The sequence below is a fragment of the Nanorana parkeri genome, unplaced genomic scaffold (genome assembly GCF_000935625.1).
Source record: "Nanorana parkeri isolate BGI_ZX_2015 unplaced genomic scaffold, ASM93562v1 scaffold188, whole genome shotgun sequence".
Lineage (NCBI taxonomy): Eukaryota > Metazoa > Chordata > Amphibia > Anura > Dicroglossidae > Nanorana > Nanorana parkeri.
The window spans coordinates 280,429-296,957 of NW_017306456.1; the positions used below are offsets into that span (position 1 = coordinate 280,429).

The following is a 16,529-nucleotide window of genomic DNA, read 5'->3' on the forward strand; positions in this document are numbered from 1 at the left end:
ATCCATTTTTCAACAATATATATATAATTTGTATTTTTTTTTTCTTGTTTTTTTCCTGTTGTTAGGCGAAATCCGCGAAAAATCTGATTTGTGGATTTTGTATGACGGCTTCTACTCCTCCAGCATGACCTGGAAGTTCCCTTTGGGTGGGGGATATATGGAGGTGTTATACTGGGTTGTATGCATTAGACATGTGCGATTCGGTTTGATCCGAATAAGAATGTGGACGAATTTTCTGAAACTCGGTCACATCCGAATTTCGGAATCCCAATGCATCTGAATCTTAATTTCCATTTCCGAATTACGAACCCCCCTGAATTTCGTTCAAAAACTAAACTGAATCGGACATGTGACTTTTCTGGCCAATCAGATGTATTTTTCGGTTTAATGCCTCCGAATGGGTCTGAACACAAATTTTCGTTAAGGGCAACATGGGAGCCATATACAGTATATACATATAATACTAAAGCTGAGGAGACACTCAGTTACCGCTCCGGGTGTCACCCAGCCTCGGGACGCCCCTGTCTGGGAGCCTCAGCTTTAGTAATATATGTATATGGTTCCCAGACCCGAATGGTATTTGGAAGCTCCCGAATGCAATCCGGAAATTCAGGTCTGGGAGCCTCAGCTTCAGTATTAATATCTGTATCTGGTTTTCTGTGTTATTCGCATCAAATATTTGTAAACTCATCCGGAACTAACGAAGATTTGGATTTCGTCCAAATCCGAAACCCGAACCGGATTGAATTTCAGATCAGAATCCTGAATTAACTAAATATCCGAACCAAATGTTTCCACAGCTTACATGTCTAGTATGCACGTGTCTAATAATAAAACATTCACATGTATGGTGACCTTTACGTTGTGTCAGTTCCTTGTACAATGTGTGTCTGGGAATTCCCCGGGGAAGGAGGAAGTGCGGCTGATTTTCGGCCCTGTGGTCTGCACCGCTGGCATTCATGTAAACAAAGCTCTGTACAGGTTCAGTCGCTGCCCGCTTCCCTCTTACCATGTGACAGTCAGCTGTATGTAATTCAGGATCTGTCCGCGCCCTGAGCACCCTTCGCACGTCTGGTATTTGGAGCTGTGACAGCTTGTACAGCTGCGGGTGACAAGGACAACGACATTTATGACAGAAAGCAGAACAGAGATTAAACTTTGCGCTGTATGACGAATGTCATTTATCTAAATGAAAAAGGTAACTTCCCCTGGAAGTGGGGGCTGGGCCGCGTCAATGGAAAAGCAGCTAAGGTCATCGTCATAAACCATAAAGCTAGCAAGTGACCAAAAACACCATTTTCTTTTTCTCATTGTTTCAGGGATTTGCAGGTGCTGACATAGTCCGAGGGCTTAATGACGGAGGGGATTTAAAGGAGAACTATGAGGTGAGTGATTTTCACTCAGCCTCATAATCTGAGCCGACCTGTGACAATGAAACTGTCACAGGTCGGCTCAGTAGATCGGGAAGTGAGCGAACACATACCGGCGCTCGCTCACTTCTCGATCTATCCGTGCAGAGAGCCGTCAATGTAACTCACGGCTGCCTGCAGGGATTCCACGCTCCCCCTCCCCCGTTCGATCCTCCAGCGCTGACTGGTGGAACGGATGGGGGAGGGGGCGGGTACAGCTGGCTCTGCCTCTAGTTAGGCAGAGCCAGCTGTCACTCACGCAGCTGGGCGGATCCAGACATAATTGTCGGGATCCGTTCCGGCTGCGGCGTCTCAGTATACCGCGAGCTGTAGCTCGCGGTATACTGAGCTTTTGGTGATGGGAGGACGGTAGTTTGTGTCCTCCGGTTACCCTTAGGAGAACTATGGGGAAAACCCTGACCCCATAGTTCTCCTTTAAATCTCATGCTACAAAGAGGAGAGGGGTCTATCTATAGAAATAACATTTGCAGCAGAACTGCATGTACTGAACATTGGTTCTGTGGGAAATAATCATCTGTTGGGAAAATGGGGCAAAATCAAATGTTCTTGAGGTTATTTTCTCTTCTGGTCGAATGTTCTTCAAATAGTGAAGTAGCGAATCAGGAAAATAACGCATTACGCTCACTAGATGGAACTGAGAATTATAGGAAATAAATATATCTTAGCAACAAGAGATACAATGTAACAATTCTAGAGAATTCTGGAGGGAATTAGCAGGCAAATGTAATCATTGTTATTAGGGATGCACCGATACCCGTTTTTCGGTATCGAGTACTGATATTTTTTTTTTTTTTTTGTATTTTGTATTCGCCGATACCGAGTACCGAGTGCCGGTGCATCGTGCCCCGAATATCAGGAAGTCGGGCGGCAGATCATGAGCCGTCACCCGGCTTCCTGATTGTCTGTGAAGCCAGTGTTCTAGCGAAAGAGTGCCGGCTTCAGAGGCTGCTTGGCTTCCTGACCAATCAGGAAGCCGGGTGGCGAGACATGAGGAAGCCAGGCAGCCTAGCATAAAGTGAAGCCGGCTTTCTAGCCAATTAGGAAGCCGGGTAGCACATCATGACCCGCCCCTCAACTTCCTAAGTGGCTAGGAAGCTGGCTTCACTTGTTCCTAGGCAGCCTGGCTTCCTGATCAATCAGGAAGCCGGGACAGCAGTCATGACGTGCAACATGTGCAGCCGGCTTCCTAGCCAAACCGGAAGTCGGGAGGTGGGTCATAACCCACTGCCCGGCTTCCTGATTGGAAAGGAAGCCGGCTCCATGCACCCTCGGCACTGCCAGTCAAAGGGAGACCTCCCTCTGACTGGAAGTTCTGGTATCGGAGGTAGGTATCGGAGCATTTGGCCGAGTATGAGTACTCGCCCAAATACTCAGTATCGGCACCGATACTGATACTAGTATCGGTGCATCCCTAATTGCTATGATGGGGATCCTGTGGTAGCAATGGTTACATTTATCTGCTAATTCCCTCCAGTGTTCTATTGAATTGTTATATTGTATCTATTGTTACTAATATGTATTTATTTCCTATGATTCTCAGCTCCATCGAGTGTCCATAATGTGGTATTTTCCCCTTTCACTACTGCACAAAATATTTGACCAGAATTGAAAATAGCCTTAAAGCAGAACTAGACCCATCAATCCAATGGTCTCAAGGCGTGCCAACTGTCAAGGTTGGCCGTGTGCTCCCAAATGGCTGGTGTCATAGCTGATCACACCATGGCAACTGCAATCTAAATAGTGGCTAATATGGCACCTCACTTGGCTAAAAAGGATAAGAGGTTTTAGTTCCGCTATAGGAACATTAAGGGGGTTATTCGCTAAAGAGTTGCAGGATCCAGCCATAGCTTCGGCTGATCCTTCGGCTCTCTTCGGCCGCCTCTGCCCTTCGTTTCAGTCAAACCGAAGGGCCGCTGTACGTGATATTCACAATAGCCCGTACAGCAGCCGAGTGGCTCAGCCGAGCCGAAGGCATATGCTTCGAAGTGAAAGCCGAAGCGGGGAGAACGGCCTGCCGAAAAGCCGGCCATTCTACCCGCAAATGATAGCTGGGAGGAGCCAGCCGTGATCTCACGGCTGGCTCCGCCTAGTTGTAATGACAGATCAGTATCCCCAAATGACCTGGGGATGCTGATCTGTCATTAAACAATAACAACTGGGGCGGAGCCGGCTGTGACATCACGGCCAGCTTCGCCTAGTTGTTATTCATTGGCCTGGGACCTGCTCGAAGAATCTGGCAGATGCCGGCCAATAGGAAACAGTCGGGCGGAGCTAGCTGTCACTGCTAGCTCCTCCCAATTATTATTTTTTCTTCTTTAAAATATATTTAATTATCTTTTTTCCTATTTATATATGTATTCCTATTTATAATTTACTGCCTCCATAGCCCGGTGATATGCACTGCACACAATGGCACACTTGACCTGCACTATTTATATGCGCCATTTTATGCCAATCTTTGCACCTACGTTGCTGTTCCACATCCCCTGCAGTGGTTGCAGGCATCTTCAAATTGACGTCCTTTCCCTTGACAGACCCAACAGCGAATCTGTGTGCAGACACAAATAATAAGACACGTGGCTAAGTGGTGTGTGATCAACAGCATCCAAATCTCACCATTCGATCCTGATCATATTATTAGGATATCTGATACAATCATTTCGTTCAATACAAACAATACACCTGCTGGGATTAATCTGATGGCTTTTTAATTCAAAGGCTCAGCTGAAAAAGTAAATGAAAATCTAAACGGGACGGTTTTGGATTGATCGTGCTATCACAGTTCGACAATAAACATGTTGACAGAGCGCTGGAAATGGAAAAAGAAAGGGCTTGAGATCCAAATTCAGAGGGCACCTCTGTCAACTGGGATCCTCAAAGTAGTCTAAAGAATGGCAAAAGAAGTCTTATGTTGTTGCTAGTATTTTAGAATTGCAAAGATGCTGATTTCTCTGACTGCTAAAGCACTAGATGAAGCTGAGCCGCATCTCATCCATCCTACGTCACTCAGTATCAGGTACTATTGTCTTATGACAAGAGCCCTAAGTGCTGGAGTACTTCAAGGTTGGACTATTGCCAATACCGATTTAGTTTGTATACTTTGGCCGAGGAGTCCTACATGCTACACTTGTCCTAAGGACCAAAGTTGTGTACTTCTATTAGCCCTCGTTCTCACCTGACCGTTTTGTAGCGCGTTCTACGCTCGACGAACGCTCTACAAAACGGTCAAAAATATAAATTGCATTGTAGTCAATGGTCTCGTTCCCACCTTGGCGTATTTCCGCCCGTCCCTAACTCGCTACAAAAGGTACAGGTACTACTTTGGGCCGTTTTGTTTGCGCGTTTCCATTGGGATACAGCCAAGTAGCCTTCGGAAACGCGAATCGCGGTAAAAAAACGCGCGACAGACGCGCATATGCAATACGCCTAGGTGTGAACGAGGGCTAACTGCGATATATTTCATGCACCATACGTTGATTGTGCTTGACCTGTTTACCACAGGTATATGTTTTCTACTGCAACATGTATGTGACTGTTTTCTTTGTTAAACTCAATAAATATTCATTTGAGGAAAAGAATGGCGAAAGTATGGGAGCACCTCAAAGCCAATAGGCCTTATAGAGCATGCAAAATGTTGCTATGGGGCCCTGTGATTTCTAGTTACGCCCCTGTTACAGCAGAGAACCACTGCTATATATAACATAAAAACATGAATATATAATGCATGACCTCGATATGACATGATGGTAATATCATGTTCGCAAAAAGTGGTAAAATCATGTGGCGATATCAAATATAATTAAATAATACAAAAATATTCATGGGAAAATACTAACAGTTAAGGGTGATACAGGCTAACACTTAGGGGTTAAATTATTAAACGTTCCACCCAGAATATAGCCATTCGCCCGGCACTAGTGCCCCTAGATGGCGCTGACGGGTATAAGAAGTTCCTATCCCTGTATCAATCTTTACCTTTAATATTACTTATTAGTTATTATTTTAATTTTTAATTTGTATTATTTCATTATATTTAATGACTCTTCACGACTTTATTTATACCATCATGTCATATCGATGCCTGATTATGTTTTTATGTTATATATAGTACTGTATATATCGTTTTTACACCACATATTGGGATATCGTAACTCGTGCCTTCTACTTTTTAACTTCCTTTTAGGTCATCTTGTTCCGTAACCCTGATGATAGGGGAGTGTTACGTGTTGGCTTTCCTTGTGACCTCTTGCACGTTAAAAACTGGCATCCTTTCTACATTCTTCCATACACATTGGTTTATAGAACGGAATCTTCTATTTTCAAATCAGATCTGCAAAATCGGCCAAAAGCAGGCAAACCGATAGTCAAAAGCAGGGGCGTAACTAGAAATCGCAGGGCCCCGTAGCAAAACCTTGTATGGGGCCCTGTGATTTCTAGATAAGTCCACCTGATATCCCAAACAGCCCACCTGAGGGTGACCCTGCAGAGCTCCTCTATGGTGGGCTTTGCTGGGTCTCAGGTGGGCGGTCAAGCCCTCTTACCTGTCTGGCCAAACCTCCGTCTGTCTCCTTCTCCTACACGATCGGGCCCGCCTCCCCATCGCTAAGACCTTCCTCCTCGATCACTGGGCCCCGCCTCCTCCATCGCTGCCAACGACGGGCCCTGCCACCTCCCCCAAAGCTGCTGGTTGTCATCGACTCAGCAGCGGTGAGGAGGTACGCGCCTCTGCACATGTGAATGGCTGCGTGTTCCTCCTCACAGCCGCCAGTGACAGCCAGCAGCCTGAAATGCCATAGAGACCCAGGCGGCCCGCACGACATCAGGGGGATGTCCTGGCCAGGCCCCCCTGTGCCCCGGGGCCCCTATGGTGATTGTTACCCTACTGGTCAAAAGCGATTGATAGGGTTTATTAAAATATTGTCTCAACGAACAATCGGATTGCTGCATCAACAGACAGTGTGAAAGCTGTACAATAGTTCTTACCCGACCGGCTCCGTGGCATTTCTTGCACACTGTTCTGCAGATTCCCAAACACATTGCGCAAGGCTTTAAATATAAAGAAGCATGGGTGTTAGTATATTATATCCCGGGTAGCCAGAAGACAAAGCACCTCCTTGCCCGGTTTGGCACCGAGAGGCAAGGCACATGCAATGGCCTGTACTTTCGGCACTCCAGCTGTGGTCAAACTACAAATCCCATGCCTCTCTGGGAGTCATGCCTTTGGCTATCAGAGTCTTGCAATGCCTCATGGGACTTGTAGTTTGACAACAGCTAGAGTTCTGAGGTTGCCTACCGCTGGCCTAATAAATCCCTGCTAGTACATGTGCATACCTTTCCTTAGAGCACCAGGGTTCTATTTCCCATTAAGGGAGAGGACTCTTCCCTCCAACAGTCCGACAGCATATTGGTAGAATAATAAAGTTCCAACCACATTGTGGTAACAGATTATGAGTGACTTTGTTGTGAGGACATTACAGTGTAATAGATGATTTTGTGAATGGAGCCATGCTCACTGTATAGTGATAGGAATAAAATAATATGTGACCCATATGATAAGGTCCTATGCATTGGGGACTGATATGGATGGCTCAGTGTTCTCTGTATAGCACTGCGGAATATGTTGGAGTTATAGAATGGGGATATTGAAGCTTCTTGAGCTATTGAGCTCTGTGGAATATGTGGCCACAATGAAGGGTAAGAAATAGTGCACCTACAGAGAGGGATTGCTCCATGTCTGCAGGAATGTAAATAAGGGAAGGAAGAGGTGAGGGAGGGAGAAGGGAAGGAAGAGGTGAGGGAGGGAGAAGGGAAGGAAGAAGCGAGGGAGGAAGAAGGGAAGGAAAGGGGCGAAGGAGGGAGAAGGGAAGGAAGGGAAAAGGGGAACAAGGAAGGGAGGGAGGGAACAAGGAAGGTTAGAAGTAAGGGAGGAAGGGAAGGAGGGAGAAGAGGAAAGAAAGGAGCAAGAGAGGGAGAAGGGGAGGAAGGACACGAGGGAGGGAGAAGGGAAGGAGAAAGGAAGGGAGGGAGGGAGGGAAAAGGGGAACAAGGTAGGAACGTAGGTAAAAGGAAGCATGGAGGAAGGGAAGGAGAGGGAGCGGGAAAGAAGAGAGAGGGAGGGGGTGAGGGAGAAGAGAAGGAAGGAAATTAGTAAGGGAGGGAGAAGGAAAGGGAGGCAAGGAGGGAAAAGGGGGAAGGAAAGAAGGTAGGTAAAAGGAAGCAAGGTAGGTTAGAAGGAAGGGAGGGAGGAGAAGAAGGGAGGAACGAAAGGAAGAAGGGGAAGGAAGGAAGTTAGGTAGGTGAAAAGAAGGAGGGTAGGTTGGTATGTAAGAAGGAAGAGAGGACGTGAAGGTGGGAGAGGGGGAAGGAAGTGAGAGCGAGGGAGTAAGGAAGCGAGGGAGGGAGAAGGAAAGGAAGGGAATGGGGGAAGAAGGGAAGGAAGGAAGGGAGGGAGGGAAAGTATGGAAGGAAAGATGTAGGAGACAAGAAGCAAGGTAGGTACGGGATGGAGCGAAGAGAAGGAGCGAAGGAGGGAGGGAAGAGAAGAAAGAAATAAGGGGAGGGAGAAGAGGAAGGCAGGTAGGTTAGAAGGAAGGAGGGAGAGGGGGAAGGAAAAGAGAAGGAGGGAGAGGGGGGAGGAAGGTGGGTAGGTAAAAGGAAGCAAGGTAGATAGGGAGAATCTATTGACTGGGTTTTCTCTTAACCCAACATCCCCAGCATTCCTTTCCACTCATATGTAACTAATGTCATAGAAATAGAAGCACAACCATCGGCATTAATACTCTGTATACTGACCAGTATGAGGCTTGGTCACCCATTTACATGTCCGGGACTCGGTGAAGGTCTCCAGTCGATACTACAAATAAACAATTTGACAAATGGTTACACAGATCTACCAGACAATCAAATTATTAATAGGAGTCACCACTTCATACAAAGTCATTTTCATTCTCTCTTTGATCACTGTCAAATCTATTCTACCATTCGAGCAGCATTGGGATTGTGGTTTCTGAGTGCTAGCTCTGTGGTTCAGCGAAGAGAGGAACATAGTGGGGGGGGAAAAAGGGAACGCCGGGTATAGCTGATCACTCACTCTGTATGTATTGTAGGGTCGGAGTTCACGGAAGTCCATCTGCTCTGCAGGGCTGGTGCTATAACAGCATTTCCTGTCGGCATAATCCAAGAGAGCTTTCCTAGCAGTGTCTTCTGAGATAAATGGGATTCTACATGGAGGAGAGAACAAGTCGATCACTAAGAGACAAATATACAAGCCAAACTCGGGCCAAAATTAAAGTGTAACTCCCCCTCCCCGTGGTATGTATTTATTTAATTATTTATTTGTGAATACCCACTCACCTGGTTTGCTGGGTTATCCTGAAATCACATACTCACATGTCCAGCGAATCCACCAATCCTCTCAGGTCCCGCGTTGAAATCTTTTTTCCTTACATCAAGGGGGCTGGCTGTTTCTTCTGGGTTCTTGTTGCCAAACTCTTGAGGATGCACATGCGCAGCAGTGCATCCTCAGGGGACTGTCTGTAAGAGACAAGAAGAGACAGCTGACCCATTGATGATGTGCAAATGCACATGTGCCATACAGCACCCATACAGGCCTCCTGAGATGTGCGTCGGTCAGTATCCCAGGAGGATGTAGGCAAATGGGATGTAATTCTAGGTGACAATGCCAGAAGTGCTGGGAGGGGTCCAAAGAAATAAATGTACGGAGGGGCAGGGCCGGTGTTGCCACTAGGCAAACTAGGCAGCTGCCTAGGGCGCACTGCTGCCTAGGGTGCAGCCTCGACCACTTCCCTAACAGTGCCCCATGTCTATTTTAAATTGCAAAAGCCAATAGCAGGCTGGCTATTGCACCCTCCCACTAAACAGATGAGTAGAACTGAGAGACAACTTGCCTCTGCTCAGTGGGTGGGATTTCAGTAGCCAGTCTGCCATTGACTATTTCAAATTAAAATAGCCAATAGTAGTCTGGCTTTTGCTCTCGGTTGCTTACATCCACCTGTCGTCTGCAGAAGCTAGCCGGCAGGAGAATGGGGCCGTGCCAGGGGGATTGGGGGTTGCACTGTCAGAGGGGGGCTGAGGTGTGCAAGTAGCTGGTCTTGCCTAGGGCACAAAATAGTCTAGCACAGGCCCTGCGGAGGGGGTAATTCAATGTCAAATTTTGAGAAAACGGAGAGGAAAGGGGGCAATGAGGTAATGTGGGTGGGATAAGGTTTACAGGAATAAGGCTCCCCCTAATCTATAATGATGAACCAGTCCAACAATAGTTCAACTGATGAGGTCAGTGCAAAGGTTGTCAACCATTGTAGCAAACCAGACCCTTATCTGCTTATCTCAACGATGGCTCATGTGCTTAGCACAAGAATGCGGGAGCGGGTTTTGCTAGTGATTCCAGCACACATTTTCTTTTATAGATACCAACAAATATAGGCGAGAGGAGACAGGCTATATATGATCAAATGCCTCAAATGATACCGTCACAAAAGGACATATAACAAGATAAGAAAAACAAAACACGTCAATCCTTTGTTTTTGTCCTTTGTCAAAGCAAAAACCTTTGAGAAGGGTTTTAAATGAACTGTGGTACACAAATGATACTGTTATGGTCTAACAACTATTGAAATGAATAGCCATGTACCCTCTTTTGAAAACATTTTCAATATTAATTTTATATTTTGTATAAAATTGTATTTTGCACTGACATTACATTCGCGATATAAATGTTATCCTTTGAATACAAAATACAATTGTCATATCCTTTTTATAATAGTTCTTTACTTCTTGTGTTCCCTCAAACGTTGACTTAAAGGAGAACTATGGGGTCAGTGTTTTTCCCCATAGTTCTCCTAAGGGCCACGGGAGGACACAAACTAGCGTCCTCCCATCACCCAAAGCTCAGTATACAGCGAGCTATACTCAGACCGCCGCAGCCAAAAACACTCCAAAAAAAAGTAAACTACTAGAATTGTTTTGCCTTGAGGAAGGGACCCTGCGTGGCCCCGAAACGTCGGCTCGTTTTGATTATCGTGACACAATTGTCCAATAAAAAGGACTTATTTATTTGAACTATTTTGAGTGCTGGTGACCTATCTTTTTCTACTTTGTGTTTTTTCTATCTTTTTCTACGTGGTAGTTACTACAAGCACCATCTTTGTTTATTGGCCGGGACTGCTGAAAGGTGTGCGGAGAGCACCCCCACCAACTGCTACTAGAATTGATAACTTATCTATTGGCCATTTGTGATTCTAATGATGCTTTTTGCCCAAATAAAAATTTGTTGCAATCATGTTTTGCATTCAATGAGCTTGCTAAGAATTTTCATTCCTCTGAAAAGGTTTCTGTTGATCTCTACATTGAATGAAACCTTTATTAAGACAAATATGTCGGCTACCATTGCTACTTCTGCTTCTGAAATTATTATTTACCTCAGGCGTTGAGAAAGTTTAGAGATTAATGGGGTTATTCACAAAAGGGTGAAGAGTTTGGAGAAGGCCGGAGAAGTGAACAATCTAGGACAAAATAGCTGATTAAGAAAAATGTTCCAATTCAGCGATGTTGTCCTAGATTGTTCACTTCTCCTTCCCTCTCCAAATTCTTCACCCTTTTGTGAATAACCTGTTATTAAAGAATTCTGACTTTTCAGGGGGTTTTTTTTGTGTTTTTCCTGCATGCTTTTTCCAGGTCAGTGAATCTGAAACATTTAGAGCAGATTCTTTTACCTTCTGTAGCAGTATATTAATTCATGTGCGTAAACATGAGCTACTTTGTGCGTTAAAGTGACACTAAACTCAGGAATCAAATCTTAAAAATACATTCAAGAACCTTAACTCTGAACAACAATGTACAGTAATACCTTGGTTTACGAGAATAATTTGTTCCGGCAGCATGCTTGTAATCCAAAGCGCTTGTATATCAAAGCGAATTTCCCCATAGGAAATAATGGAAATTCAGATGATTCGTTCCACAACCCAAAAATATTCATATAAAAATGAATACAATACAGTAATATAATATAATGCAGTACAAAATATAAAGAAAAATAAATCAATTTCTAAAATAAGATACATTGTTGTTCAGAACTTGAATGTATTTTTAAGATTTAACTCCGGAGTTTAGTGTCACTTTAAGGCAGCCAATGCACCACAACTTTAATAAATTACTTACAAGAACCTCTTATTCCAACACAGCCAACCACAATGCACAGTATGTGTGGTGTAGTGTGCTGTGGAGCATTGTGCATTGGCCGCTACTGTACAGTGCGTTGGGTTGCACGCTTTAATGCAATCATACACAAGACTAAATGGGTCCTAAAACCAGACACAGCCCAGAAACCAGCATTTTTAGAAGATCATCAGCAATAGACACCCTGGGGGGAATTTATCAAATTTGGAGAAGACAAAATCTGGAGCAGCTATTTCATTTTGAAAGTTTAGCTGAACAAACTGGAAAGAGAAGCTGATTGGTTGCTGTGTACAGCTGCTCCAGATTTTGTCTGCTCTGGTTTTGAACCCCCCCTCCCCTCGTATTTCCAATATATGCTTTAACATTTTCAGTATATATTTCATATTTTATCTCTAATCCTAAACCAGATATAATTTACAGGAAGAAATTTCAGAAATTCCTACGTCCAGTTGGTATCTGCTGCCATAGGCACACCACCAGGGACCGGACCCAGGTCTGGAGGAGGAAGGAATCCACCACCTACAGAAGGGAGAAAGTGATCTGTCAGGTAACAGTTGCAATGTTGATAACAAGCATCATTGGTGGTGACATAGATCATATTTTATCTTTTTTTTTCCCAAAAACAATATTACATTTGGATCTTCAGGAATCCTGGAACACAGCTGAGTATATTAAAGTGTATCTAAACCCAAAAGCAAAAATAATATTATATTACAGTTTACCTCTCCATATATGTGCTGTGACTTTTTTTCCCCCTTAATTTGCAGCTGGTGATCCTGCCAGTAACACACTTCCTGTCTTAGGGTGACAACACTCGCTCACCCTAGTATATCAATGGAAGAGCAGTGTTGTCACCCTAGGACAGAAAGTGCTTAAGGTCTACAGAACACCTCACCCTCTCATGCTCTCCAAGCTTGCAATGGTATATTTACCATCATTAGTGTTTACATATACTTCCAGGGGGCATTTCATCAATTTGGAGGGATAGCGGATGATGGAATGCAAAACAGCTTTCCAGAAGAAAAGTTCTAAAGTCATTAGTTATTAGATCAGAATAAAAGAAGTTGTGAGATAAGGAATCATTTTGGTTGTTGGGACATTTGATATGCCCTTTGGGGTTATAATTCAGTATGGTAATAAAATACTCTCCTAGATTTTTAGCAGTTTTAAACAGACAACCATTAAAAAAAAAATGAAATTATATATTCTTACACTCACCGGTGCCCATGCCCTCATATCCAGGAAGAGTGGGCCACCCTGTGGGAGGAGCTGTAGGGTCATCAGCACCAATGACAGGAGCCATCATAGGGGCAGATGCTACATCGCCTGGGGGGTAAGATGATGGCGTCATAGATGTACTCATGTAGGCAGATTCAGAGAGCAGAGGGGCCCGTTCCAAGTCTGAGGAGGTAGAAAGACACAAATGGAGTCAGTCTTTGGCATTCAGTGTTAACATCCCTAAGAAAGAACAAACGCAGCAAGGAAAGGGAGAAAGGTAGAGACAGTCCACCACTAAAGTACCTTAAACTGTGCACAGAGGCAGCTTTTACTGAACTAAAATATCATAAAATGGAAAATGGTCAAAGATTAAATCCTGTCAACTTTTTGTAAACTATACCGTTGAAATACATACTACATACACTATATGGCCAAACGCCTGAGGACACCTAACCATCATACCTACTTAGATGGCCAAAAGTATGTGGACCGCCTTCCAAATGACTGAGATAATGTGATTCCATTGAAGGGTTCCGTTAATACTACATCGTACAAAGACATTGTAGGCAATTGGGCTCTTCCAAACTTGTGGTAACAGTTTGGTGAAGACCCTTTTCTGTTCCACCATGACTGTCCCCTGTGTACAAAGCCAGCTCCATAAAGACATGGTCTGACCAGTTTGGTGAGGAGGAGCTCAAGTGTTCCTGCGCAGAGCCCTGACCTCAACGCTACTGAAAAACTTGGGGTTGAATTGGAACACTGCGAGCCGGGTCTTCTCATCCAACATCAGTACCTGACCTCAACCCTACTCAACAGCTTTGGGATGAATTGGAATGGTGATTATCAGCCAAGTCTTCTCATCCAACATGGTGTGACCAGTAGGGTGTGGAGCAACTTGAGTGTTCTGCACAGAGCCCTGACCTCAACCCTACTGAACACTTTTGGGATGAATTGGAATTTGGAATAATGATTTTGTGAGCCAGGTCTTCTCATCCAACATATGTACCTGACCTCACAAATGGGCAAAATTTATGCAAACACCCTCCAAAATCTTATAGAAAGTCTTCCCAGAAGAGCGGAAGGGTTATAGCCGCAAAGAGGGGACTAATTCCATAATAATGACCATGGTGGGATGGAAAGTTCAATGGGGATGTTCAACAAGATCATGCAAGTGTGAAGGTCAAGTATCCACAACCCTTTGGATATACAGTATATATTATATCAATTTGGGTGAGAACACTTTTTCACTGTGTGTGCAGTTTTGCCACTTTCTGTGCATCGGCCTGCACGCTTGACAATGCATCATGTGATGATATTCATTCCAGTTCCGTAGGAAGTAGTACCTTCATGCCTGTGCTCTCTGCCAGTGTTTGTATCACAGGACTGGCTAAACAAAGCTAGAAATCTTTTGGCAGACAAATCACTCACATTTATACATTGCAACTGTTTAAGTGGCCACTTTAAGCTTTATCAAAACACAAGAGGAAATGTGAACAGCCACAAAAGTGTGAAACATTTACACATGCACGCTGTATAGACATGCCATGCACCCTGCACCGTGTACACAGAGCTTTCAGTGAACCAAAATATAATTAAACAGAAAATATTAGATGAAGATACTTGTAAGGCAATAGCCGGCAGTTCGCGCACTACTGTGCATGCTTGGTCCCCAGTCTTCCGGGTTGCCGGAAAACGTGCGCATGCGCGCACAAAGTAATGTGGCGCACAGAAAGTGACACGCTGCTCTCTGATGGATGATCCTATTTAAACTAGCTGGCCCAATGAATCAGTGCTCAATGGTCTTTCAGCTTGTGCTTCTGTGTTCCTGCAAGTTTGATTGCCTGTTGCCTTGACCCGGATTGCCTTTGACTTCGACTGATTGCTGCCTGCCCCTGACCTTTGCTCGTTCTCTGGACTCTGCCTCTGCCTGCTCCCTTTGTACCATACTGACCGTCTGGCTTCAACCCCTGGCTTGTTTCACTTCGCTCCAGTTTCAGCTGCAACCACGCTGACCTCTCAACTGCACACCAGCCCTGCTCATCCTTCCAGGGGATGCAGGTGCCGGACTTCTAGCAGGCACCGTGTCTGAACACTTTGGCATCCGTGCTTCTCTCTGTCTACTCGCTCCCTGTTCCCACATCCAGGGGTGTGAGACAAGAGCCGCAATGGAGGCCTCCTCAGCTCATCAGTCCTCCACCAGAAACGTGATAATACTTCTCCAATCCTTTCTTCATCCGGTTACCAATCAATTGCTACTCTTTGTGATTTTGTATCATTATTAAGCTGCTAGAAATCTCCTGTTTAGCTTTAGCCAATTAAGTGGCCGAGTCCTTACTTCTAATGCAAAAGTAAATCAATTGAACAATATTCAGTATGTTACATAGTATTTCAGGTTGAATAAAAGACACACGTCCATCGAGTTCAACCACAGGTATAGGTTACAGCATTGTCAGAGCTCCGTGTATGTTCTCTCTATTGGTGAGCACTCTGTAGTGCCAGTGCTGTACCTGGATTCATGAGATAATTCGGCTCAAACGGCGTTCCCATCGCTCCATAGGTAGTGGCACTTGTTCTAGGAGAGAAAACAAGGATTGCATGAAATCAGCCTTTCTACAGTAAAGCTTTTTACCCCAGAGGAGCCACTGAAATAAATTGTAGGCCTTGAGGAACCCCGGAGAAAAATGATATGTACAGCTCATTATATATCCGCAAGATCAAAAAATAAGAGAATAAAGAATTTGGCTCATCTAGAGTATATGACTGACTGCCAAGGCTGATCATATTTCAACACCCCCCTTCCTCTGTATGATTAAATACTTTTAATAATAGCCATTAAAGGCTGACAGACATACTTTGCTTGCCAGTGGAGAAAGGCCTGCTTGCATCAGTGGCCAGTGAAAGGTCTCCTTACATTGGTGGCCAGTGAAAGGTTTCCTTACATTGGTGGCCAGTGAAAGGTCTCCTTACATTGGTGGTCAGTGAAAGGTCTCCTTACATTGGTGGTCAGTGAAAGGTCTCCTTACATTGGTGGCCAGTGAAAGGTCTCCTTACATTGGTGGCCAGTGAAAGGTCTCCTTACATTATTGGCCAGAGAAAGGTCTCCTTACATTGGTGGCCAGAGAAAGGTCTCCTTACCTTGGTAGCCAGTTAAATTCCCCCTCATATTGGTGGCCAGTGAAAGGTGTGCTTACATTGGTGGTCGGAGAAAGGATTGCTTTCATTGGTGGCCAGTGGAATACCTCCTTATATTGGTGGCCAGATAAAGGTCTCCTTATATTGGTGGCCAGTGAAAGGATTCCTTACATTGGTGGTCAGTGGAAGGTCTTCTTATATTGGTGACCAGTAAAAGGTATTATATTGGTAGTCAGTGAAAAGTGTCCTTAGATTTGTGGCCAGTGAAAGGTCTCCTCACACTGGTGACTAGTGGAAGTAACTTTCAGGCCAAAAATACGGATTAAATCATGTGTGCAAAAACGACAAAAGGGCCTTGGCAGCGAAAGGGTTAAAGCCTATGTGAGAGTTTAGTAATTGGGGAATCATATTTGGGGGGGAAATGTCCGGATGGTTATCATGGCTTCTGGAAGGCAGAAGGTGACAGCCTGCATGTGAGGCAGCAACTGGCTTGACAGGTTATATGTAATGTTCTGTGTCCCTATACATTTTGCTGCATGCAGCCATGGGAAGGGG

At 44.7% G+C, this 16,529-nt stretch overlaps 1 protein-coding gene across 1 annotated transcript in view; it reads right to left on the reverse strand.

Moving 5' to 3' along the window:
- LOC108786003 (protein SSUH2 homolog) overlaps positions 1-15,413 on the reverse strand; it is an 18,276-nt gene extending 2,863 nt beyond the window's left edge. The window contains exons 1-8 of the mRNA XM_018555212.1: positions 15,350-15,413; positions 12,837-13,025; positions 12,068-12,143; positions 8,521-8,650; positions 8,223-8,283; positions 6,414-6,476; positions 3,899-3,956; positions 1,010-1,102 (exon numbers count right to left, since the gene is read on the reverse strand). Coding sequence (XP_018410714.1) covers positions 1,010-1,102; positions 3,899-3,956; positions 6,414-6,476; positions 8,223-8,283; positions 8,521-8,650; positions 12,068-12,143; positions 12,837-13,025; positions 15,350-15,389 — 710 coding nt within the window. The 5' untranslated portion in view covers positions 15,390-15,413. The remainder of the gene's footprint in view (positions 1-1,009; positions 1,103-3,898; positions 3,957-6,413; positions 6,477-8,222; positions 8,284-8,520; positions 8,651-12,067; positions 12,144-12,836; positions 13,026-15,349) is intronic.
- Positions 15,414-16,529: the final 1,116 nt, after the last annotated feature.